At 46.0% G+C, this 26,332-nt stretch overlaps 1 protein-coding gene across 1 annotated transcript in view; it reads right to left on the bottom strand.

Moving 5' to 3' along the window:
- PAPPA2 (pappalysin 2) overlaps positions 1-26,332 on the bottom strand; it is a 173,502-nt gene that overhangs the window by 113,861 nt on the left and 33,309 nt on the right. The window contains exon 3 of the mRNA XM_087828227.1: positions 3,812-3,957. Within this exon, the coding sequence (XP_087684353.1) occupies positions 3,812-3,957 (146 nt within the window). The remainder of the gene's footprint in view (positions 1-3,811; positions 3,958-26,332) is intronic.

Here is a 26,332-nt window from a genome sequence, read left to right as displayed (position 1 = left end):
TGGTGCTCTCCAGGGTGCATACCTTGCTCACTCTCCATCTCCAGGGAGAATCCCTCTGCTCTGGCGCGGTGGAGAAGACCAGTGGATAGGTGACATCTCCTTTGCTCTGGCCCGACCATTTAATGGCCGGTGCACCCGAGCTCCCCTCTGTACCTCCTGTGGCCTCTCCCACCTCCCCACTGTGCTATCTGCACCTGCGCTCGCTGGAAAAACCTGGCTGAGGCTACCAAAGGCGGAACACCCCGCTCTCCATGGCAGCCGTTAGGTTAGGAGGAAGGCGAGGTGTGTCCTGGGAGACCCCCTATGAACGTTCTGGGCGATGGAAAGATATCCCACCTCTGAGCTCATCTCCGCTGCTACCACCTTGCCCTGCCCTCTACGCAGCTGTTGATTCACCCTCCCCAGACAGCTGTCCCTCCAGCGTCACCCCAAGATAGCTGCTCTCCTCCGGTCCACTGGGCCCTGTGACATTCACAGGCCCTGCCCAGCCCCAGAATGGCCACCCGTCACTCACTCGTTCCCTCTCTGACTGATAAGGAGGCTCCTTTTGCTTCTTAGAAGCTGCTCTGACATTGCCAGCAATTGGACCCCTTAACACACTTTTTTTTTTTTCTTTATAAAGGAGCCAACAACTCCCCAGGGCACTAAAAGCCTCCAGGTTGGAAGCGAGCTGGGAAGGAAGCTGTGGGCAAACCCAGGAAGGTCAGCCCCAGAAACACAATGTTCGAAACATCTACATTGTTGCTGTTATCACTGCCGCTACTAATGGAGCTAATATTTCTGAGGCCCCACTATGTGGCAGGAGATCTCATGCATTCATCTGCTTATAAAAAATTCTGCCCTGCGTTACCAACGGGATTTGACTCACTTTTGTCAAAATTATGCTAAAAGGCAGAAATGATGTTAATGGCAAAGCAGGACTACAAATTATCTTGGTCTTTTCAGGTAGTCACTGAAGCCACCGGTCATCAGAAAGAGGATTCAATCTTTCAGGCTAGTGTTCCTATCTGCTAGGTCACTCAGCTGACTCTCAACACGCAGGCATCTTACATGTTGACACAAACAGATAATCTCAAGTCTCAAAAAGACTCTATTAAGAAAATCCTGCCCAGCCGGGCGTGGCTCAGTGGTTGAGTGTCGACTTAGGATCCAGGCGATGGGGGTTCGATTCCCGGTCAGGGCACATGCCGGGGTTGCAGGCTCGATCCCCAGTCAGGGGCATGCAGGAGGCAGCCGATCAATGACTCTCTCATCATTGATATTTCTATCTCTCTCCCTCCCTCCCCTTTCTTCTCTCTGAAATTAATAAAGATACATTAAAAAAAAGAAAATCCCAAATGCCTTCCCTTATCACGCTATGCCAGCAGTCTGTACTACTCTACACCTAGTTTATTTTAGGTCAGTGAAATTCCTTTGTTCGGTCACAGTGATGATTGAGCAAGAAGAAATAGATACGTGCGTGAGCCATTTCCTATCGGGTCAGACCTCTCAGCTGCTCAGTCTACTTCTGAAGATCACATTACATATTACTCTGTAGGGGGACACGGCTGTTCCTAAAATGTTTAAGAGTAAAAAACATAAGTATGCCCAGCTTCTTTTGCAATTCATGATGAGGCAATAATTCATGAGATAATTCTGGAAACCATTTAAATTTAATACTCTCGCTCACGTATTCATTCACCGCTGCATTCAGGGAGCATTCAGAGCACCTGCTGTATGCCGAGGACTTGGCCTCTGCATAGAGGTCACAGGCCTTACTCAGGTTTCACAAGGCCTTCGATGCACTCACGAGGGTGGGTGTGTGGCTCTATACAATTTTATCACAGGGATATGGTGCCATACACCAAAACACTCGGGCTCGATCCCTGGTCGGGGCACGTGCTTAGGCTGTGGGTTCGATCCTGGTCAGGACGCCTACGGGAGGCAACCAACTGATGTTTCTCTCTCCCCCTCCCTCTCTCTCCCTGCCCCTTACCCTCTCTAAACATATTCTCAGGTGAGTATTAAAAAAAAAAGATCTCCCACCTGCTCTCCTTTTGTCAAAACCACAGTTATACCCCTTCCCCGCCTCCAGCTCACCCCTAACCCCTGGCAAGCACTGACTTGGCCTCTGTCTATAATTCTGTCCTTTTGAAAATACGAGATAAATGGAATCATGCAGCATGGAACTTGGGAGATTTTTTTTCACTCAGCACAATACCCTTGAGAGTCCCTGGAGACGTTCCACCCACGGATCCTCTGTCCCTTTCTGTTGCTGAGGGGTTTCCATTCTCTACAGATGGGCTAAGGGGGTGTCAGCAGTGAGCACTGAACTCACGTTTGCCGTTTCCAGTTTGAACCTACTACAAATAAAGCTGCCATAAAGACCAATGTAAAAGCTTTTTAATGGGTATATGTTTCCATTTCCCTAGGACCAATGTCCAAGAGTCCGGTGGCTGGGTCACAGGGCAGGTGCACGTTTAGTTTTATGAGAAACTGCCGCAGAGTCCTGCAGGGTGGCTGGGCCGTTTCCCATTCCCGCCAGCCACGCACGAGAGATCCAGCTTCCCTGTGTCCTCACCAGCACTTAATATTGTCATTATTTAAAAAATTATTAAAGTATGGTGGACATACAATACTAGATTAGTTTCAGGTGTACAATATAGTAATTCGACATTTACATACCTTACGATGTGGTCACCGTAAGCCTAGTAGAGATCCGTCAGTGTGCAAATGGGGCGCCACAGTATCGACGATATCCCCTGGGCTGTACCTTACATCCCGTGTATTTTTTATTTTAGCTGCTCTGATACGTGTGTAGTTATATCTCATGTGGTTTCGATTTGAATCTCCCTAATGGCTAATGATACTGAACATCTGTTCATGTGCTATTTCCCATCTGTATTTCCTCTGTGGTGAAATGTTTGTTCATGTCCTTGTGCATTTTCTAACTGCAATGTCTGCTTTACCGTTGAGTTTTGAGAGCTCTTTACATAGTCTAGATACAAATCCTCTGCGAGATGTGCGGTCTGCAAATATTTTTTCCAAGTCTGATGTTTCTTTGTCTGTCTTAACAGTCTTTCTTAGAAAAAAGTTTTAAATTGGGATGAAGTACCATTTATCAGCTATTATGTATATGGACGATGCTTTTGGTGTTACATATAAATAAGTTCACTCTTTGTGTAGCCTGCACTGAGGATTTTCTATGTTTCTTTTTAAAGTTCTGTAGTTTTATTTTTTTATGTCTAAATACATGATCTATTTTGAGTTAATTTCTGTACAAGGTGTAAGATTCACATTAAGATTTATTTTCTTTTGCCTGTGGATGTCCAATTGCTTCAGCACCATTTGTGGAAAATACTTATTGCCTATTAATGCCTGTAGTATATTTAAGAATATTGCCTCCTTTATTCCTCATAGTGGTAATATATTCCTTCTCTCTTGTGTGATTTTTTTTTTCTTGATCAGTCTTTCTAGGGGGTTATCAATCCTTGCCCCTTTCTCCCCAAAAAACTTTTGGCTCTGTTAATTTTTTTCTAATTAATGTTTACTTTCTATTTTATTTGTATTTTTTCTCTCATTTGTATTACTTCGCTCTGCCTTCATTCTTTTGGCGTAATATGTTGTACCTCCAGGTCATCACCTTTTTATATGTAGGTTATAGGCTTGGCCCAGGGCACCCTGTTTGCGCTCACACCTCTTACCTGCGGCACCGAAACCTTTTGACAGGCTCTCCCCAAAGCCATGCTCTTTCTTCCCCCCCAGACTCACTTTCACAAACTTTCTTGGGGCCTCTTGCTTTTCAACCACCGTTGGGCTCCGCGTCGCTTACCCAGGTGACTGAGGGCTTCCTTCTCCCAGGGCCAGGTGGCAGCACCCAGAAGGTCCTCCCTCACCGAGCTGGCGAAGTAGACGTTGAGGAAGTGGGTGCTGTTGAGCTGCAGCGTCTCCTTCAGCTCCTTCACGCTCATGTAGGCCCTGCGGAGACCCGAGAGGGGAGAGCGTCACGCCCAGGGGTCAGGGGCAGGCCGAGGGATCAGGGGAAGGCCGGGGGGTCAGGGGCAGGCCGAGGGGTCAGGGTCCCGCTGAGGGGTCAGCACATGGAGAAGAGCACAGCGCACCGGGGACTCTGACACACCCATCCAGCACTGCCTTTCAGGGGGATAGAGGGGCAGAGACCAAGCTGCCATGAAGACATTTGGGATGTTTATTCTAAGATCAATAATATCCCACCTTGTTAGCACTCTAATATTTATACAAATACTCAACATTCGACATCAGCTTCAAGTCCCCAGCCTGCGCCCAGATGATTTCTTCAAGATAAATCCAATGAGGCGCCCAGTTCTCTGTCCTGAAAACTATCCCTGGGCCGGGGTGAAGGTCTCCTAACTCTCAGTCCCTCTTTCTCTCTATCACACTCCTGATCTTTTTTATGATAAGAAGACCGACTGAATCTTTTTCTCAGTATATGCTTGTTTCCAGACATTGCTTTTTAAAAGGGAAATAGTGGCTAGGAAAGAAAGTAAAAGAGAGATTAAAAAAAAGAGAGATGAGTGAGAAGTAGGAGAAGATGTCATAAAACTACTGCAAAGGATATTAATTATATATATATTTTTTCTCTCTTTCTAGTCCCTTAATCCATAGAAACTCTACCCCTAACTACAGCTACCTTAGGATACTGAGTATCTTTATTGCCAGTCTTCAAAGCACTAGGCAATATTATGTTTACACTTACGCATCAATGGTCTGTTCAAAACACATGCCCTGTGGCCCATTAGAAAAGAAAGGACACAAGCATTTGATCTCTTTACAAGCTCATCACGAGTCAAAGACCTTCACCGTCCTGGCTTCAGCGACACTTCACACTTCACCGTGAGCAAACAGCCTGCCGTTCTCACCAGAGAGCCAGTCTAAGAAACAACAACCCACCCAGAGCTCAGCGGCCCCTGGGACTCGCTGGATGCTTCCCACAGCGGCCGGCGCCTGCCACTCCGGGGGCGGGAAATGTGCTCATCGCAGCCTCAACGGAGCAGACAGTTCCCCCAGCCTAAGGTGGACCGTGCTCCACCGCTGCTCTTCTGGCAGACGAGCTGCGGACAATGCCATCTCCCGACCCAGAAGCTCGTGCGAGGAGAGCGTGGCCCTTCTTCTCTTGCTTGCCCTGTCTCCCAGCCACACTGCCGAGGCCGCCTACTTCACCCATGCGTGGGGCATGCTGGCAAGGAGTGCCCGAGGAGTAGAGACCCCAAAGATTTCTTTTTAAAGGGAAGAGAGTATAGATATGTAGAGCTAGGACCCTTGGCTGTAGTATAAGAACTTTTCTTTCTTTTTAAAATTTTTATTTATTGATTCATTTGAGAGAGGGAGAGAGAGATCTATGCATTCATTGGTTGATTCTGTTTGTGCCCTGACTGGAGATCAAACCTGCAACCCTGGCATATTGGGATGATGCCAGGGCCCAAAGATTGTTTTTGCATCCTTTGGAACAGAACCAAAAAGAGCAATAAAAGAATAGAAACAAAAATGATTTTGCTCTAAAGCCAGAGATGCTTGGGAGAAACGGAATCTGAAAAATACTCTTTCTTACTGAGTTATAATATCTTGGAAAAATAGTCCCCAGCCCCCAAGAAATCATCCAGTCCCGTGAGGCGATGTCAGATGTGATCAGAGGGATATTCCTTCTGCTGCTGTCCTGGAGACACAGTGTTTTTTTTTTTTTTGGATGGTCGCCTGGTTTCCCTGAACATTAATCACAACCTTCTTCCCTTTCTCTTTTATTAAAAATAATTACAATTTCCTGTATTGACAAATGGATGGCTTGGAGCTGTGATGACATCAAATAATTCTTCGACACGGAGACGCTTCAATAGGCCAGAGGAAAGGAGCAGAGAGGGGCAGATGGGGGGAGAGAGAGACGGGGGAGAGAAAAGAAGAGGGAAAGAAGGAAGGAAGGAAGAGCGGGGGAGCAGAGACTCAGCCTGCGTGGGGCGCAGGGAACCGCGGGGGGAGAGTCGCACCCCCTCGGCCCGCCTCTGTTCCAGAGACCCCATGAAAATTAGGAGTCTCCCTCTTCTCCTTGCCCAACCCTCTCTCGAGCCATAAATGCTCCTTCCAGAGGACAGTGGTCACGTCACGCTGGTGGCGATCTGGGCGTGGTCGCTCCCCCTCCGCACCCCACAGAAAGAGAGAGAGAAGTGGGCAAGCAGACGTTAAAGCACAGCTGGGAACAGGCATTCACTGAGTGGGTGGGAGAGTGCCTCGTTTTGTTAGAAAGAAGGGTTTTTGTCCAGATGATTCTAGAAACTAAAAAAAAAAACGGCGTGTGTGGTTTGCTACGTGTAGAACGCCCGCCGGTCACAGCACACGGACGCCCTTTCAGGAGTCAAACCAGAGCTAATGACGACTCGCACCTGACCCCTTCCCCTGATGGGGCTGGAGCCTGGCTCAGGCCTCGGGCGGGGAAAAGGGAATATTATTCACAAATTCGGAGCTTAACCCCTTGCTTCAGAAATGATTATTAAGAGCTAGACTTGCCATCCGAAAGAACTCAATATCCAGTGGAAGGTAAAATGACACACTAAGGGTCATGGGACGCGTGAGGGTGACCAGGCGGCCCCGCGGAACGAGAGGTGGCCTGCCTCAATCTGCTTCCTTCCTGCGGGATCTCTCCCTCCTCACCTTCATCTGCTCCACGCTCTAGATTAAAACTCTCACCGCACCCTTCTCCTCGGGGACTCAGGCCGGCCAAAGTGAAGCCCCGTCTTTATCTCTGTAAAAGCTGCCCGAGGAACAAGCTCTCCCGAGGCTGACGTCCCCGCGGCTGTGCCCGCTGCTCGGGTCTCTGATTCCCGACGCGCCCGGGAAGGGGGCACACCTGCCTCACCAAGGTTAGGACTGCGACCTACTGGTTGGGGGTGAGCCATTGCCTGGATTTTCACTTTAATAAGTACTTATCTTGGCAAAAAAGCAGACTTCAAAGAGTTGAGGGTGGTCTTTTATCCCTTCTGGATCATGATCGTCCTACTTTGTTTATTACTGTAGAAACTGTAAAATTTAAAACTTATTCTTTGCATTTTTTTTTCATGTTTCATATATATTTTCTCATGTAAAGCTCCCAACCACCTTACGAGGTTATCGAATTCACAAATGACCTAACCTGAGGAGAGATACTATGCTGGATGGCAGAATAAAGGTTCAGAGAGATCTCAAAAAGCTATGATTAGGGGGGTAAGCTCAAAGGTAAAACTGAAAAGTTCCAAATGGAAGCCCAACAAGGCAACAATTGCTAAAATAAGGCCTCTGGATTTAGCACCAATTAACAGGGGGACATGCCTATAGATTTCAGTTGCCAGCAGCGTCCTGTGACTCCCGGGGGGACATACAGGCCCCTGGGCTTCAATCCGAGGCGCAGGAACAGAGCACCGCGGCGAACAGACCGGGGCTTGGTCACCCTACGCTTCTCTTGGGCATGTCACTCTCGGTTCCCACTTGTCTACATAATAAAACCCTTTAAATTTCCTTTATGTTGCCGCTCGAAGCCTTTTCCTCTGACCCCCAGCCTACTCCCCAGGCTTGGCCCGGCGTCGCTCTGCTACTGATGGAGCTGAACCAGTTTACCCGCGGATGTCGAGCTTGCCCTCAACTGTTCTGGCTTTGAGGTCATTTGGTTGATTGGTTGTGTTTTTTTGTTTTGTTTTGTTTTGTTTTGTTTTGTTTTGTTTCGGCCTCCCCCCTGTGCTTATGCTGTTCTCGCCTTACATATACAGTTAACACAATTGCGTCTGATATGCAAGGCCCATTTCCTCTCTCACTTCTTCTGTGAAGCCCACGGTGGCCGCCTCGGCCTGAAATGAGCCCCTGCCTCTGAATCACTCTGTCATTCAGCCTATAACACATGGACTATAATATGTGATTATAATATGTAAGCCTGCTTTGGCAATATTTGCCAGCAGTAGGCATCCTACCTCTCGATATGTAACTGAAGATATTTGTATAAGTTTTAAATATGCACCAACAAGAATAGTATCATAGCAAAAAACATATAATAACATGATAGTATAATAACATAGTGTATTATTCTAATAGTAGTTTAATAGCAGAGACTATAATAGCGGGATATAGATGATGTAAATTTCCTTTAAAATGGACCTGGCAAGGTACATTAAAAGCATATGACATCCATACGGAGAGTCATTACAAATTATCTAGGTCTATTATTATCCCATTTGCTAAAATGGAAAAATGTACCCAATATATTATTGAGTGGAAAAGCAGACTGTACAACCGTAAGCTTAATACAATTCTATTCATTTAAAATCATATATATATCTTGCATAGCATCAAATTGCTCTTTTAATATTAGTTGCACGTGCCAATGGTGGAGATGGGCTGTAACTGGAAGATGAAACGGAGAACAGCCCATCCATCCTTCCACCCGGCGTCACCAGCACTGCCCGGCCGCAGGGCCCCCATACGCCACAAGGGTCCAGCTACATCTGAAGGAGCCAAACATTACACCCAAAGAGACAAAAATACACCCAGAGACAAGGCCCAAAACACCCTCTCTTTGACAACTCTTTTTTGGTGGCTAAAGACAGAGCAAGTTCTTGGCAAAAAGCACTGTGCACGATAAACTCTCGGGGCCCGGGTAGGAATGGGCAATGTGATTCCACAGGCATTACACTCGGTTTTAAAAATAGGAAGCTTTTCCCCAGAGGAGTGGTCCTTGTGGGTAACTGGAGCGGACACAATGTGTTTGAACTCATGGCAGAAACCCATGAAGTCATCCACTATTTTAGTCAGTTTTTTGTGCTTCTTTCCTCCTAAAGCTCTCTCGTCCATTGCTTTAGAGCATTTTAAAAGGTTTTCTTCAAACCCTATTTTCAAGCAAAGCATTCTTTCTGTAACACATCATGCATATACATGTGCACGCACACATGCGCACCCCCCCCCCCCCCGAAGTCAGTTCTTTTTGATGATAACCATGCACTAAACTGACCTTGACTTTCTATTGACATGGGGAAGGTCAACAAATCCTAGAAGAAAATAATCACTGAATATCTTTTACATTTGACTTTAGAAGGCAGGTCGACACTCTCAATTCAGAAAGTATTTGCTGAGCACCTGCTAAATCTCAGGCCCTGGGCTGAACCACCGGGAGACAATGCGGAATAAGCCCAGGCGGCACTTCTGCCCTCCTGGCTTTTGTGGCCCCTTAGGGTAGATGACAAGGAGATGAGCAGTTGGGCTGTGACTCGGCAGGCTCTCTGGTAGAGAGAGTAAAAGATGTGGTGAGAGTCTGTGAACAGAAGCATCTGGCCAGAATTGGAGGTGCGAGGGGAGTCCTCTCAGGATTGACATCCGCCCCAAGGCCTGGCAGGTGAAAAGGTGCCACCCTGGAGAGGGGTGACCTGGGAGGAAGACCCACAAATACGAAGGCCCAGAAGCCTGGGCAAGAGAGGGAGGCAGTTCCTGAGAGCTGGAGAGACGTGGAAAGGCTGTGGACAAGGGTGACAGCAGCCAGATCCTGAAAGGTCTTGCAAACCGAGTTAGAAGTTTAGGGTGCTTTAAAGCAAGGAGGGACCGTGCTTGGGTTTGCCTTGTAGATAGACTGGTCTTAAGAATGTGAGGAGAAAGGATTCGAGGAGTGCAAACAGGAGGCAGAGGAGCCTGCCAGAGGGCTGCGGCTGGATTTGAGAGATATTTAGGAAAAGAACCTACAGGAATTGGTGATTAATTGGATGGGGTGTGGGGAGGGAGAGGAGTCCCTGACCCTCTCCTCTCCTCTCCTCTGAGAGTTGAGGCCCGGCGCATGCCCTTTGGCCACTCAAGAACAGGACCAGTGCTGTCTGGAGAGCACACTTCCTCTCCACCATCCCTCTCCCGTCTCCGCCCCGACATCCACGCTGTGAAGCCAGCTGAGGATCTTGTGTTGGCTGAGCAATCACCTCAGACTGTGGCCTAGCCGTGACTCACTCTCTTGTGGTCTCCTTGTGTTTACCCGGGATATTCGATTCCAGCTGGATTTCCCCTTCCCCAGGCCGCCTAGAACTGAGCCATGTCTCACTTTTCTCCTGCCATCCCAACACTCTCCACATTACCCTTTCGCCACCGGTGTTCTCTAAAAGGTGTGTTTGCATGTGTGTGCATGCACGTGTGTGTGTGTGTACGCATGTGTGTGTGTGTGCTCAAGACCATGGATCTACAACGATAAAATGCAGGCCAAGTTCTGCCTGTGCCTAGTGTTGTCTAGTCTATGAATTAAAAATGGTTTTAACATCTTTAAAGAGTTACAAGAAAGCAGAGGAAGGAGGAGGGGGAGGAAAAGAGTACAAGGAAGATTCTATATGTGGCTGGAAACAACATAGTTACCCTCCAGCCCTGCACAAAAACAGTTCGCCAACTTTTGTTCTATGCCAAAGTGTATCTCCAATGGGTGATTCTGGATTCAGACAAAGACTTGCAGTTCTTAAGTTGCTAGCATTTCACCACTTTTTTTTTTTTTACCCACACAAATTTATTTTGCTCACCAAGTATCCTCTGTGATTACTGTCACTTAAACTGCAAAAACTAAAATAAAATAAATCGAACAAATCATGCCTTTTTCAGCTATTTACTCTTTGGGGCAAAAGAGTTTTCATCTCACTCAGAGGCATTTCTGTAGGAGGAAGGAGGGTCTGGGCATCGCCCATTAACGTGGAGCATTGTCTCTCTGGGGCATGGAACTAAAGGAAATGCTGGGAGCTCAGGATCTTTCTGCCTCACAATTTGATCTAAGTTTGGTTCAACAGATAAGTTGCTGTTTGGTTCTAGAGTCGGGGGGCAATTCCTGGCGTGATGTGGATACTGGAGCTGACTTTGCTGCTGAGTTGTACTCAGTAACTTAGGCCTCCCTGACTTACCTCAGCACCTGCGCCAACACCTGCACAAGTCCCAGTGACATCGCTGTCACCGACAAGCCCTTAAGACCAGCATGGTGGCCAGGTTGACTCAGCTTAGATTGAACCTTATGAGAAGCAATAACACCTTAAATACTCTCCACAAAAGGGATTTCATGGTAAGGGAAAAAAGGGGGGGGGGGAAGAGGAGTGCACTCCCTTCTTTATTCAAAATATATGTTATTAAATGTTCTGAGAGCTCGTGAACATTTAAACTAGATTAAACTAAATCTTGTTTAAATTCCTAGGGGATAGCATAAGTAATAATAAAGCTTGTGGCTCCAAATTAAAATGACCTAGGTTAATGTGGGCTTTGCCATTTTCTTGTATCATTCAGAGCATTATGTAATATTGCTAAGCATGGTTCCCGATTTGAAAAATAAGGTGATCATTTTTAAAAATGAACTCAAAAACAATCTAAGAAGTGGGGATAATAATAGTATCTACCTCCTAAAATTGCTATGCAGGTTAAATGAAACAATGCATATAAAGCATGTGACAAGTCTGGCCCGTGTGGCTCAGAGGTCGAGTGTCGACCCAGGAACCAAGAGTTTTTCCGTTCCCAGTCAGGGCACATGCCCGGGTTGCAGGCTCAATCCCCAGTAGGGGGCGTGCAGGAGGCAGCTGATCAATGATGTTTCTTCTCTCTCATTGATGTCTCTCTCTCTCTCTCCCTTCCTCTCTCTCTAAAAAAATCAATAAAAACATTTTAAAAATAAAGCAAGTGACAAAATACCAAGTACATAAAAAACAATGGTTATTCCTCAAACATATTTGACATTGGCACACGTTTTGTTTTTTATAAATAATGCCTATTTAAAACCAGTGGAACATAGTTTTACAAACTGATCTCAACTCTGACTCAGGCTTGTTTTCAAAAGTACGGAAAGAAGTGGGCAGGGAAAATGGAACGGAGACAGAACTTATAACTACTTCTTTACTGTTTGAAATGTCAAGGAGAATGCTTTGTTTGAGAAGAAAAAATCCATTTTAAAGAATGAAAAGAGCAAATTAGACAGCAGGTAGGAGAGTCACCCTACACCGTGCAAATGTTTTTGATGCTGCAACCAAAGCAGCTTCTCAGTGAAAAGGCCAGCACACCTGGGTGGATGCATCGGGCTCTGCAAACGCAGGTGAGGTAGGAGCTTCCAGGGCAGAGCCTGGGTCACCGAGTCTCTATTGCTCTAATTCTACCCCAGGATTTGGAACAAAGAGATGGGTCAACCAACAAAAACTACAAAAGAAAACAGAGACCTAAGAGAAAGGACCAAGTGAGTTCATCTTCATTTTTTCACCTGGCATTTCTCCTGAAGACACTCTTAAAAGCTGAAAACAAAGATAGATGGGTCATCTGTTTAGCCTCATCCTTTATTTTAAAAAAAATAAATTAATTAAAAAGTCAGCATTTCCAACTCCAGTACCTATTAACAAAGTTGTTTCGACATTCAGCATTCTTCATCTGTCTCCCCTACATACACACATGCACGCGTACCCGCTTTCATAAAACCCGAGTTTATTTTTAGGCTAGAGAGAGGGTGTTCCAGATCAGCGCCCTCTGCTCCTCGCAGACATCCTCAAAGGGCTCCACTGCCAGATATAAAAAGGCCGCTGTAGAATTTATTAGAGGAACATTCACAAAGCTCTGATTACTTTTTAACCAGAAAATGAAAAGAAAAAAAAGGAAAAAAAAGGAACCCAAGAGTCCAGATCAGATCCAGTATTGCACTTGGCAGCAGGGAATTTATAGGGGCTGGGGATTCTCAGCAACCCCCAGTCCTCCGGCCTATGCACCCACATGTGGCACGCCGTGGAGGGGGTTCGACTTTGCTGGCAGACAGTCTTTTCTCTTCCCTGTGAGGGTGCAGCTCTGTTTCCCTAAATAATAGGGGAGACTGGGCCAAAGAAAACTCGAAACAATGCATTCGTTTAATAGCTCTAATGGCTCAGCAGAGGCCTGCCAATGAAAACGCTGGCTAAATCATTCCAGGGAAGCGTCTACCGGAGCTCACAAGACCCGCCAAGTCTCTACCCACCGCCTCCCCCTTCCTGCCACTCAATTCTTTTTTTTTTTTTTTTTTCTTTTTTTCTTTTTATGCCTTTTCCAAGTGAAGTATGGAAAATACCCAAAGAAAGTTCTATTTTCAATAGGTATTATGTTTGGGGTACAAATTCATGTTTGTACCCATGCTTTTCATGGGTAGGGTGAGCATGTTTTCAAACCAAAAATCAAGATGAGGTTTTACAGTCAAAGGGTATCTTATAAAACAATAGAATGGAAGATCTGAAATCATGATGAAAGTCCTGAAAAATCTAAGTAGGATTAACCTTCACTATTAGAGATATAAACATGTCTGATGTAGTAGGTTGTATTTTCTTTCAAAAGTTATTTTTGGGGGGAACTTACCATTTCCTAGCACTGTGCAAGACCCTTGGGATGACACTGAGATAATTCAACCAGAAAGAAAAGAGCTCTGCCCTAGACAAGAATTAACAAGTAACTCCCCCCCCCACCCCCCCGCTTTTCCCACAGAACGTGGTCATGGTGACCCTTTTGAGTAGACCTGAAGAAGAGATTGCAGTCAGGAGAAAAGAAAATGAGAAAAACAAGAAGTCAGGATCAGAATATAAAATAAGCAAAGCATCAAAAGAATAGGCAGAGAGAAGAGGAAATAAAATGTTCATGATAGGGCAAGGCCACCAACAATTGAATCAAGAGCCAGTGCCGTGCACCAGGACCACTCTTGTCCACCCCTGTATGAGAAGAGCAATTAAAACCAGACAGTTGGAATTAGATCCCATGCCTTCCAACCTTCAAATTACCAAGGGAAAGTCATCAAATCCCTCTCAATTCCTTCTAAAGAATGTAAAGCTATCACTGGGATTTGGAACGTGTCTTTGTTTTTTCCCATCCAATACAATTCCTATGGAAACCACAGGGGTCCCCTATTTTATTACAATTTCTGTGGCATACAATGATGCCACTTTCCACTGGTCCAGTGCTGACTTGATCATAAGGACTCGGGCCTGGAGGAATCTGTTACATTGTTTCAGGATTTGAAGAGCAGGGAAGGAGCATGTGGAGAATGTGACCATGAACATTGTTACAAAGGAGAGGCTTTGGCCTGAAACAATGCAGTGAGTCTTGTAACTCATCTGTTCAAATTCAGGTGGTCCCGCCTCCATTCCATCCTGCACCCTGCTGCAAATTAATATTTCAAGGAATAAAATGATGGTCATGCCAGTCTCTGCTCAAAAACCAACCATGGCTCTTCATTGCCCAATAATTAATTTGAAAATCCTCAGTTTTGTGTCAAAGATCTTTCATGCTCTTGATTTTCGGCCTTCCCTTTCCCTCTTCTCCTGCCAGTGCCCTGACCCAGGGGAATGACGTTGCTCTTGAGTCCCTGAATATACCTGGAAATGCTCTCCAAACACTCATCCATGCTATCCGAACTGCCTGAAATTTCACCCTCTACCTACCCAGTCTTAGTAATCCATCAATATCGAGACAAAAATTTTTATCTCCTTTAGAATTATGGCCTAAATGGTGATGGACAGAGACTGGACTTGGGGTGATGAACACACAAAGCAGTGTACAGAATGATGTGATGTAGAATTGTGCACCTGAAACCTGTATAATTTTGCTAACCAGTGCCAACCCAGTAAATTCAACCTTCAAAAAAGGAAAAAAAAATAGGCAACAAAGAAATAGGCAAAGTCAATATTTCTGAAAATTCTACAATTACCCGAGGCAGTCTCAATAGAAGTTCTCCACTGATTTATATGACTGTGACTTTACAATCCCTTACAATTGTGTTGTTGGCGGTGTCCCTTCTGTGTTCTCAGCAGCAGAGTGCACCAGCGGGAAACCATCATGTGTGGGTGCCACAGAGGCTCAGCGAGACTACTCAGAAAAGGCTGTTTCGTGTTATTTGCTCCCATTCCCTGGTTTCAGAATTGATGACAAATGTCCCTTGGCATTCCTGGATCTGTGGGTTCTGGGCCTCCGGACCCATTCCTGGTAATGTCAGGTTAACTCGGGGCATCTGGCAGCACTGCACGAGGTACTGTGAGTAACGTCGGTTTTGCAACCTCATTTGTCATATAATTAGATTATTATATAATGAAAACTCCGCAGCACACAGTAAAACGTCCTTTCTCCTCCTGCGGCACAGTACGCCGAAGCACAACACAGCCACAGGGGAAGATTGGAAAGGACATTAAAGGTCAGCCTTAAAATTATTTTAATTCATTTACAAAAAAGTAAAACAATAAAACGAACAACAAACGCAGGAAGAATTAATTTCCCAACCAAAAGGGACTGGGGAAAGTTGACTAGAAAACAGGAAATTTAGGGGGGGAAAAATAAATGCTGGGACAGGGCAATGGAGCGAGAGGAAGAGGGGGCCCCTGCGTCCCTCGTCCCCTCCAGAGCGCCCATCTCTGGCCTGAGGCTGGACGGTTTCCAGCCAATCGTTCATCTCCGAGATGAGCGCTGAGTCCCTGGCATGAAGCACTCAGGCTTCTGCTCCCCACGCTAGCCAGATACCTTACAGCAGCGACCTGCCTCCCTGGGCGTCCGTGCCCAACCTGACAACAGGGATCACAGGCCTTCTCTACTCATTGGGTTATTGTGGAAATGAGATAGAAATCATTTAGACCAGTGCCTGGTAAAAAGTAAGTGCTTGGTAAGTGTGTCTTCATGTTGTTGTTGGTTATCGTTTTATTGTTAATAAATAATAGGTCCTTCATAGAGTGGAGATTTTCCATGTTTTCCTAAGAGCACCAGGACCCTGTGAGGCGACTCAGAGACTGGAGATGGTAGGCTGGCAGGTGTGCCTCCAGGTCACCAACGGAGAACCTCCGTTTGTTCCCTTTGGGGGCTGATTATTAGATGGATTTTTTAAAGGGGGTGATCTATCCAAGTGCTTCTAGAATATAACTGAGATACTCTGTCATAACACCTGTTACATTGCATGGTAATTATTGTATCTGTCTTCATATCCCAGTGCCTTCCCCAATGCCTGGCACATAGTAGATGTTCAATAAATACTTAATTAAAGAATATACGACTTAGAATGAATGCATGACAGAAAACCTTCTCATAAGAGCCAGCCTCTGCATACGTCCCAGACCTGATCATTGAACTTAGACCTGTGTCACTGTCCCTACCTTCATTTCCTTAACACCTGCTGAGTACCTTAAGCGCACACAGAATTGGACCCCATCTGAATTCACACCCGGGCCCCTTTCAGGATCCAAAATCCTAAATTCCATCTTAGTATCTGAGGCTCTGAGAGTTTCATCTGGGACCAGCAGCCCACCTGCCTACCTGTATGTCTGGAATTCCAGGGACTCCTACATATATGCTAAAATTTTCCATCATCCCAAGGATCATCCACTTGGATAGCCCATGATTTAATATTTTGACCTATTATTAAATGACAAATAAGATTACATTTCCTTCTAGCTAAGAACAAATTCTGATTTGGCTGACATCATGAAAATAATGTTCTATGTATGAAATTTCAGGCATTATCAGCTGATGAGAAGAACTACTTTCCAATGGACTAAGCCCCTTTGAATTTTTACCACTTGTGTGTCCACACATATCCACCTGCTCGGGAAGCTGGCTCTGATTCTATGCATGACTTTCTGTTAATTATAGAGGGAGTTATTGGAGTCAATGTCTCTCACTGGGAAAATACTATAAGCCGCAACAGATGGGGGTCCAGTTGGCCTGTTTTCACCAATTTTGATGGCTTTCCCGTGGCTGGTGAAGGCCTGAAGGTTAATGGGTGGCATAAACTGCAACTGCGGCCTAGGATTCCATATCCGGCTCTTAACATAAAAGACCTGTCACAGGCAATACATCTTGGGAAGCGCAGAACCAGAAAGAAAATTTGAATTTTATCTGTGAGCAATCTCTTTAAAAATAGGAGAATGCAAATCCTTATTCAACGACTGAGAGATAGTTTCAATTCCAGATGACAAACCAAATGAAAAGGCAAACACAAGACTATCTTTTTAAAGGAAACGTTAAACACCAGACTACAGAGACCCATCACATCATCTACTTTGCTTGGGTTTGTTGACCAGAGATCGTTTTGTACTTGCATATTTTCAAGAGACAGAAATCGTTCAAAGAAAGTGTCCAATACGAATCAAATAGTGGTGTTATACAACATACATATATTCACAAAAGTATTCTGTCCCCTGTTTTATTATATTTTTACATCATATCCTACTTATCCATTAGATTCTAAAGCTCTTTAGGGTGGAAATCATGGCATACGTCTTTATGTATGCCTCAGGGCACCTAGCACCGTGACGCAAACATATGATTAATAATCATTTCATTAATTGAAAGCCATGCATTCAACAAACGTGCATTGAGAACCTACTATGTCTCTGTCTGAAGGCAGTTCTAAATTTGTCAAATAGGTCTACAGAAGACAAAAATGTCTGAGACACCGAGATCACAATTTTTCATCATTAGATCACTCCTGTACCCATATTCTCAACTCCCTTGTCTTTATTTCATTGTACATGCCCTCGGCAAAGCCCCAAACCTAGTTAACTCAACATTTCCACAGACCTGTCTGCACCCGTGGAGCGGACCAGAGAAGAACACACAGATACGCAGCCTGGACTCAGTGGGTGGCCTTCACTCTCAGTCGATTACCTGAATGCCTCTTTCACAACGTAACAGAACTGAGAAGAACTTGGGACAAGCTCCCACCATCTAACCCACCGATCCCGCCAGACCCTTACCCTCTGCTCCTGCTACTGTTGCTGTTACGTGAGCCAACTGGGCTCTGGCCTAAACCAGCCCTCCTGCTGTGCCCTAGATCCTTCCTCTCTGTCTTCCCGAGGATATCGCTCTGCATTTCTCCCGAGACTGGGGAACTTCTGGACTGGCACGCTCTAGCTTTCAAGAGTATCTTCCTTAGACATTTTTCCTTATGAGGAAGGGTAAATTACACTACCAAAGTGGATTTTTTAAATAATGAGAATAACACTGATGTCTAGATTCTTTTTAAATGAATAACATCGAAATAAAATCCCACTTATACACACAACCAGATTTAAATCAGAACCTGGAGGTGGGGACAAAGGCTTCAGGCTGGGCTCACGAGGTCTGGGTCCAGTCCTTGCTTGGGGCAATTCGCTGAACTTCTCTCTGTCTCAAGAGGTTAGACTTAGAGCGGGCCAGCTAATGCTAGAAGATTGGCACGTTTTTCCATTTGCCAGGCGACAGTCCTCCCATGCCTCCCCCACTCTTCCTAGCTGGAGGTTCTCCTGTTTTCTCACCCTCTAAGGTCCCAAACCGACTCTCCAGACAGGAGTTCTTTCGGCAGCCTCGGGGTCCGATAGAGTATGGAACTGACTACACTGTCATTCTCAGTGTCCACCGGGCAGAGTGAGCCCTGGGCTTCCCAACCCTGCGATATTTACCAAATCTACTGGCCAGGTTCCCTTCCCGGCACCAGCCTTGCACTCCTCCTTCGAGCTGGGCTGCCCAATGACCACAGGCCTACTTTGGTTTGAGCGACTGCTCAGCATGTGAACCCCAGCAACCTCCCCCGTGTGGTATCCCCAGTGTCCTCCACAGACGGGGCTGCCTATCGCTGGTGCCCACCCACGAGTGCCTACCAAACACCCTCGTGCCTGCCCTCATGGGCATCCTTCCCGCAACCCTGTTAAGACCCCAGTCCCAGCTCTGCCACATTCTCACTCTCCCTGCCTTTCTCCCGTGTCAGTAGGCTTTACTCCCAACCCCCCAAAATAATGACGACAATGTAAGAAATGCAACAGAGTGAAAGGAACACAGAAGAAGGACTTGGGATGGGAGTGGAGGGAGCAACAGAGCAGAGTCTCAATACAAAGTGCCCCGGATAAAGCAAAGAACATTCCCAGCCGGGGAGGCACAGCTTCAAAGCACAAATATGGGGAGAAGCCTGACATGTTTGGAAAAAGGTGAGGAGTTTTGTGCATTCAAGGAATGATGAGAGAGGAGAACAGAATGGTAGATACGAAGGAAATAAAGAAAGATCTTAAAGGCCTTGCTAATAAAAATATGCCCTGCGTGGGTGGTATGCAGTTACATTATTCTTGTCACAATAATGATAAATTAACTGATCAGAACCAAAGTAACACATTCTGTTATCTGGGGATTAGTGTGGGCTCGCTTGCTCTCAAAATTTATAAGGCTTGGCACTCAAGGAACTCTGAGCCCTTTTGGCACAACTTTAATCGTCTCCACCATCTCCTCGGGTAGGGGACGGAAGCAGGTGGAGCACCTGCTCAGATGCACCGTGGCTTCAATGGACTTATTTTTTTTTAACTTTGTATTAGTTTGAGGTATACATCAAAGTGATCCCCTGATACTTCCAGTACCCACCTGGCACCACACATAGTTATAACAGTATCACTGATTGCATTTCCTATGCTGTGCTTTACAGCCCGTGACTACTTTGTAACTACCAATCTGTACTTCTGTATCCCTCCCCCTCCTTCACCCAGCCCCCAGCCCCACTCCCCTCCGGCAGCCACCTGCCTGCTCTCTGCATCTGTGAGTCTGTTTCTGTTTGTTTGTCTGTTTATATTGTTCTTTACATCCCACATTACTTAAGGTCATAAAGTGAAGGGAAGAGCCCAGGAGTTGCTTAGCAAACCACTGATGAATATATTTAAGTTGAATCAAACAAAAATCCGATCTTTTGGGAAATCTCCCCAGAGTTCTGCACACCCAGCGCTATTCCCCCTGAGTGCCAGGACCGCTCTCTCCGGCCCCAGGAGGAAAGGCGGCTGTTCACGGAGCGGAGGTTTCAACAGGGACAGCCCCAGGTGAAATGAGGACTGGCTGTCTTCTCGGCCCGGCCAGAAGGAAGGTTGGCTCTAACGCTCCCTGGCACTGCTGGAGTTCACACTCTTCGTTTCAATGGCCTGCCGGCTGCCAGCACCTCCTTACTGCCCAGTGATCTCCCCGGTCAACAGTGAGTCATCAGAGACGCACGCGGGCGGCTCGCCTCTCTGAATCAGAGACACGCTGACTCAACCGCCGAGAGGACTTTGTTGGGAGCGGAATGAGAGGGAAAAACAGCAGGCCAGGGACTGGGAGTCCGAATGGAAGTTCTTGAGACAGATGTCAAAGGACTGCAATAATAATGAAGGGGGTAAAGTGGCTTGGGCCATTCATTCAGTCAATGCCGTCCTTTGTCGTTTGAGCCCATTTTTATTTCCCTTGGACTTAGGTGGGCATAACTGGAGTTGACGGGTACAGGTGATCTGAGAAGTTTCACTAGACTGGACACGGCTCACCATGGTGTCTCACCACCTCCCTGTCTCTCAGCTGTACTGTCAAAGCCCCAAACTCGGCAGGAAACGTGCATTCTTATGGTTCACCCTCATCAAGTTTGTCAGTAAGAGCACCTGTTTTCAAGACCCCTTGATCTATCTCAAACATGAGAAAATCTGCTTGAAAAGTGACCTCCAGGGACAGACGTTGACCTGGGTCATTCCAGGGCCCATTAGCTCTGTAGAGATACCTTTGGCCTCCTTAGATCACAGATTATTTAGCACAAATATACTGGACGCCTACCATGATCTCTCTCTGCAAAACTATGCGGGGCAAACTGTGACAGATCCTGATTGTTTTTTCTATCAAAATGAGGGTAGTACTCATCTCCCAGAATGGCAATTAAGGGATACAAAAATGTAACATGTGTTTACCTTAGTGCCCGACACAAAATCAGGGCTTAATAGTAACTTCCTTCCATTACGGCAGCACAAAGGTAAACTGGTAGACTTGTCTTCCCTCAAGGAACTCACAGGGTGGATGGTGCCCGAAATCTAGAAACCGGAGATGCCACACAGCTACTCTGTCCTTCAGGGTTCTGTGGCAGCCATTCCAACTCAGGCCCGTATTAATTCTCAATGTTCTGGGCTGAGGGCTCCATGGAGCTTTCTTCGGCATGCCTTCTAGATCCTAACTCTATCGTCCCATTTTGGTGTTACATTAAAAGAAAACCATGGACTGTTTTTAAGTGTAAGTACAGCTGATTAATGAGGACACTACAAAGAGGCTGTCAGGTGGCGGTCGACGTGAGTAATAGCTCTGGCCCAAGACGCTTCATAATTTGTAGGGAGCGTTCCTGACTACTATTTTTAAAAGCGAGTGAGGGAAAGGCGGAGAGAGCGGTATTTCTTGGCACGAGGTGTTGTTATGTCCACTAGAGGCAGTTACTACAATAGGAAGGCCATTGATCCCAATTTTGAGTGGTCACCAACAGAGTAGGTGCCTCTCGGGAGTTGCATGCGCCAGAAAAAAAACGCTGCCCTCGACCGGTCCTTCCTGGAGTTCTGAATGGAAATTTAATCTTTATTGCTAGGAAATTGGCGTTGTCTAAAACAGCCGCCGGCGCTTTTTTCTCTCTCTTTTAACATTTCTTTTTCAGATTGCTTTTAATGTAAGACCTCGTGCGCTAAGTTACTTGGAAAAGGGAAATCTGATTGGGAAGCATGGACAAAAACCAACAAGGATGCTGGGCGTTCCAGGCTTTAGGGTCCAGGGCTAGGGTGCCAGGGGTGACGGCTGTGGGGACAGCAGGTCTGACCGGCAGTCGGATGTCACCCCTTTGTCCGTCCCTACACCCAAGGCCGCCTCTGGGTTTCTAGGTGAATCCATTCCATTCTCTCTAACAGTGTCATCTTCCATTACAAGGAATTCTTGTTGAGTTTAAAAAACAAAACAACTACTCTATCTGGGGACATCTCAGAAGACCCCAAGCAGCTTTCAAATCAATGACTTATCAGATGTCGAGGGCAGAGTGTGCCGTTAAGAGTACATCACGTAAGGATACTGTTATGCCTTTATCAGGATACTACGAAAAAGGAGGGATTAAGTCGTATCTATCCTGAAACAATGTACATGAATTTTAAATGCAAATAAGAGTTTGTTTTATTTTTTGTCCACAATCCCTTCTGAAAGTATTTGTTTATAGAATAAATTTCTATAAATTGAGTCTCCAGTGCTTTCCCATTTCCTTCCATTATCTAAAGAAATTTTATATACAGCTGTGAAGAGATATATCTGAGCCTGTCTTGAAAGGGATTGGGATTTAAATACCACTCTTGGTTCATACATTATCTTTAATGAGACCAAGAGGCATCCGAGCAAAGGTGTTTAGTATCAACTTTCTATGCAGGAATCCTTCAAGCACTTGAATGCGAGTCTTTAGCATTTACCCAACTAGTGACTATAATGTGAATCCTGAGCAAACATCTTTATTGCTTTAAAAATACTAAACATTTTATCTTTTACTGGAAAAAGAAAGAAATAAATTTGACAGTGCCGGGCAGTAACTTGACATCTCAAGAATTAATTGGGTAAACATGTTCTCAAGAGCCACTGCTTTACCAAAAGATATATTAAAAGAAACAGGGCAATAAAAGTCTTCCAGGAACATGTGCTCAGCACGCACCGTCACGGTGGCTGTCGGGAAGCATTTTCACTGAGCGAACGGGCCCTCGGCATCTATTGCTGTACCTGCAGGGCCCCTTCTGGAAATGGCCATGAAGTTCCAAAGTGTCTGCTGGTTACATCTCTCTCTTCTGAGAGAAGCAGCTTCACACCGTATTTTTCATGCTTTGCAAAACCATCTGCTTAGACTGAATTAACTCTATTATGTTGGCCATAACCGACTGCATCAGGGATTAGTGTGTGAATTGAAAGTTACCCCATAAAAATGTTCCATATTGGGTCGGGATCCATTGGCCCAGTCAGACCTTCTCTGCCTGGAGGTGATGAAGGCATGGGGAGGGGGCGGGATAAAAATGAACATCAAACAATTTCTGAAGCCACCCCTGGTACCCATAGAGCAACAGTTTCATCCGTACATAATTCCTATTACTTGAGGTCACCATGACACCTGATACAGCTCAACTGGAGTAGCCCTTATGATTAATTCACTTTTTCATAGGGTTCTAAGAATTGCCTAATGAAAGTCACTATAATGAAGCGTGGCCGACATCGAGGATGGTTCCCAGTGAGCCTCACCTCCTGCGATTCGCGCCCCTGTGTGCTCCGCTCCCCTTGGGTGTGGATCCGGCTGCATGACTCGCTTCTAATGAACAGAATACAGCAGAAGTGATAGGATGTACCCCCAAGATTAGGCTACAAAAAGAAGACAGCTTCCAGCTTGGGTTGCGCTTCAGCTCACATGCTCCAAGGAAAGCCACGTGGTGGAGCAGCCTTAGGAGGGGCCCACGTGATGAAGAACTGACATCTCTTGCCTATAGCCACGTAAGTGATCTTGAAAAAAGACGCAGTCCAGCGTTGGATGACGACAGCCGGACACCTTGATTGAAGCTCCCGAAGAGACTCTGAGCCAAAACCTCCCAGCTGAGCTCCTCCCAGATTCCTGATCCTCAGACAACCAAGGTCTGTTGTTTATTGAAATATCAATTTCAATAGGTACCAAACAAAAGCAGCTTATAACACAAGGCAAAATCTTGCTTAGTTCCTCGTGCATTTGAGTGGTTGACTGAAATACGGCGGAATCTCCTTGCCTGGGCATTTTGGTCTGGTTAGTAATACACATTGGGTCAACAGGGGCCCACCACTGAAGACAAGGCAAGAAGCAGATGACTTCTGAAGGTGCGGGTGACCCATCTGGAGAAGGTGTTTTGACAAGATGAGTCTCAATATGAACCGTGAGCAGAGGTCACCAAATGGAGGCAAGCATGGCCAAGGAGTTCAAGGTTTAGCTTGATATTAAAATACCTCAAATTGCAAAATGCAGGAACTGAAGCTAAGAGGCTACAGAAATCAATACTTGTTGGGGTCAGAAACATCACTGGAATTGTCCCTCATAACACAACTTAGCCAAGTTTCCTAAATTCTAGCTCGTGACGTAGCACACTGGAAACACCATTCTCACAGCTCCAAAACCATTACTTACAGGTCTCACCCTTCTATAAAAAGGAAGAGCTTGGAGAGTACTTTTTAGGTCAGCTCAGATTTGCAGGAGTCATTATAACTGATAAGATGCCCTGATTCCTTCAGTAGGAGCCTCTTTAATCTCCTACTAAGTTTACTGTGACTCGAAGGCTTCTCCACATACCACAGTTTATTCAGAAGTGGACCTTATTGTTGCCTTAAAACCCTGCTTAGACACAACGCGAAGGTCCTAGATGCCAGAGGAGGCCCTCGCATGAAACTTGACAGGAAGGAAATTAAGAAAGAAATATAATCTCAAGAGATTTGCTTAGTTTCTAGCCAGCAAATACTGCTCCACAGTACAGGACAAAGTCAATAGAGCTTTCACCTCGCTAGGGAAAAGGCTAAGGTGGACCCTCCAGGCGGCAACGGGGGGGCTACCTGATCTCCACGTGGCTCCTATCAAAGCCTGCTCCATTAAGAAGCAGGTTCACAGTTGGAGAAAAGGGACATAATGCCCCTCTACACTTTTTTCCTTTCTTCCCCCTCTCAAAGAGGGGGCTCTTCCCCTTCACCAACCTCTTTATCTCCCTTTCTCTGCCTCCCCACCCTCCACCCTCGGCTGGGTTAATGATTTATTCATTCTTCAAAACAGAAGAATTCTGCCAGCTCTGGAAAAATGATATGGCTTTCTTCATCCACTCATAGTTGGAACTTTTCCTGATTTCCAAACCTCTCCTGTGGCAACTGCAATGAAGCATGGGCACATGGCTCTTTGTTCTTTTGAAACTGGGACTTGCCTGCTGCTCTCCACGCCAACTGCAAAGACTTGGTCACCGAGCCAGGGGCCTCCCGAGGCGCTCAGCCGTGGACACCGCAGGGTCAGCCCACTCTAAGTTCCTGGGAGTCACGTGATCCGGGATGACGGGCAGCTCTGGGCTTCATCTTCATTCTGAAACTTTAGCTCACATCCCCTTTTGACAAGTCTTCTTATTTTTCTCCCTCTCGGGGATCACCTACTCTATTAATTACTGTATCGTGCGAAACTGGTACACCAGGTGAGCACATGGCCACATAGGCAAGGGAGTCTAGTCAGGGATCTGTGATTTCAAACTTCTCCTTCTGATCCCCAAAAGATAGTTTTGAGGCTACGTAGTGAAGCAAAGTCATGGGACGAAATGGACACACTGAGGCAGGGACCTCGGTGCAGCAGCCTCCACCCCCCGCCTGGCAGCTTGAGTAGTTAGGTGCAGCTGGGGAAACCGGGAGTCAGAGGCCTCCCTTGGGGTTATCCAATCAGACAGTCCACGCACTTTGTGACTTGAGACAAGCTTCCTCAAACATACAATAATGTAACATAATATTAGTGGGACTAAATGATCTCCAAGACCCAGCTCTGACGTCCCATGACTCTGAATCCCAGTGGGGCTCATGCGTCTTTCAGAATTTACCTTGGTTTCACCTCCTTAGAGGTCCACAGCAGCTGTTTTCAGGATCGCCTTCTTTCACAACAGCTCGTGAAAGAAGGAAATGGGTTAGAATCATAAGTTTCCTTCCAATGTCAGCACATGGACACTGACTAAAAACAGGCTATTCTGAACACTCTCGACCTTGAGCGAGCTCCTACACTGCCGGCAGTCCCCTCCCTCTCGAGAGACAGCTGCCCCCTCTTCACTAAGAAGATCAGGGCTACCCGGCAAAGCCTCTCTCAGATCCCGGCCTGCCTGCCAGCAGCCCATGTACCTGCGCCCACCCTCGCTCCCTCCCTCGTCTTGGAGAAATATGCGTCCTTTCTTCAGCCCATGCCCGCCACTGTTGCCTGGGTGATGAATCCCTTTCTCTCCTACCTCCACAGAAAGGCTCTTCTTTCGATAATTGCTCTTCTTAAAATTGTTCCAGGATAAGATTTTCCAACCATTCTCTAAACGGTGGAAATTGAGGTCATAAAATAACCATTTGCTCATGCTGAGGAGCAGACCCAAGGCTGGTTCTTTAAAAGAAGATCAGATTTCTGCACAAGGGTGTATTGAGAATGCTGTTCATCGCACTGCATGGTTCTCCCTACGTGTGGTCCCCATGGGAAGCTTCTGTCCTGTATCATCCCCTGTGCCAGCTGTGCTCTTGAGCACCCGTTTGCTCTCCTCTCACAAACAGAGTGAGCTATCTTGTCTCCGTCGTAGTATCCGTTCTGGGACATTCAGAGCTAACTCTGCGGTCTGGCTCTGGCACTTTTAATTATATATCCACTCCCTTTGCATACTGAATTTACCACTGACTTAACAGTTTCTTATCTGTACACATTTCCCCTCATATTTTAACTGGTTGTATCGTATGAAAATACAAATTATACTGTAAGTCCTACCTGCAATAAGGTAGGGTATGACTAATTCCTAAACAAATGAATAAACATTTCTTACGTAGAAATACGTATTTAAAGTGTATGAGAATGTCTCTTGCCATAGAAATGAGGTCC

This window comes from Miniopterus natalensis, chromosome 19 (assembly GCF_054644295.1).
Source record: "Miniopterus natalensis isolate mMinNat1 chromosome 19, mMinNat1.hap1, whole genome shotgun sequence".
In the NCBI taxonomy this organism is placed as follows: Eukaryota; Metazoa; Chordata; class Mammalia; order Chiroptera; family Miniopteridae; genus Miniopterus; species Miniopterus natalensis.
Note: the sequence above shows the minus strand (reverse complement) of the source record. Positions and strands in the feature narration are given on the sequence as shown.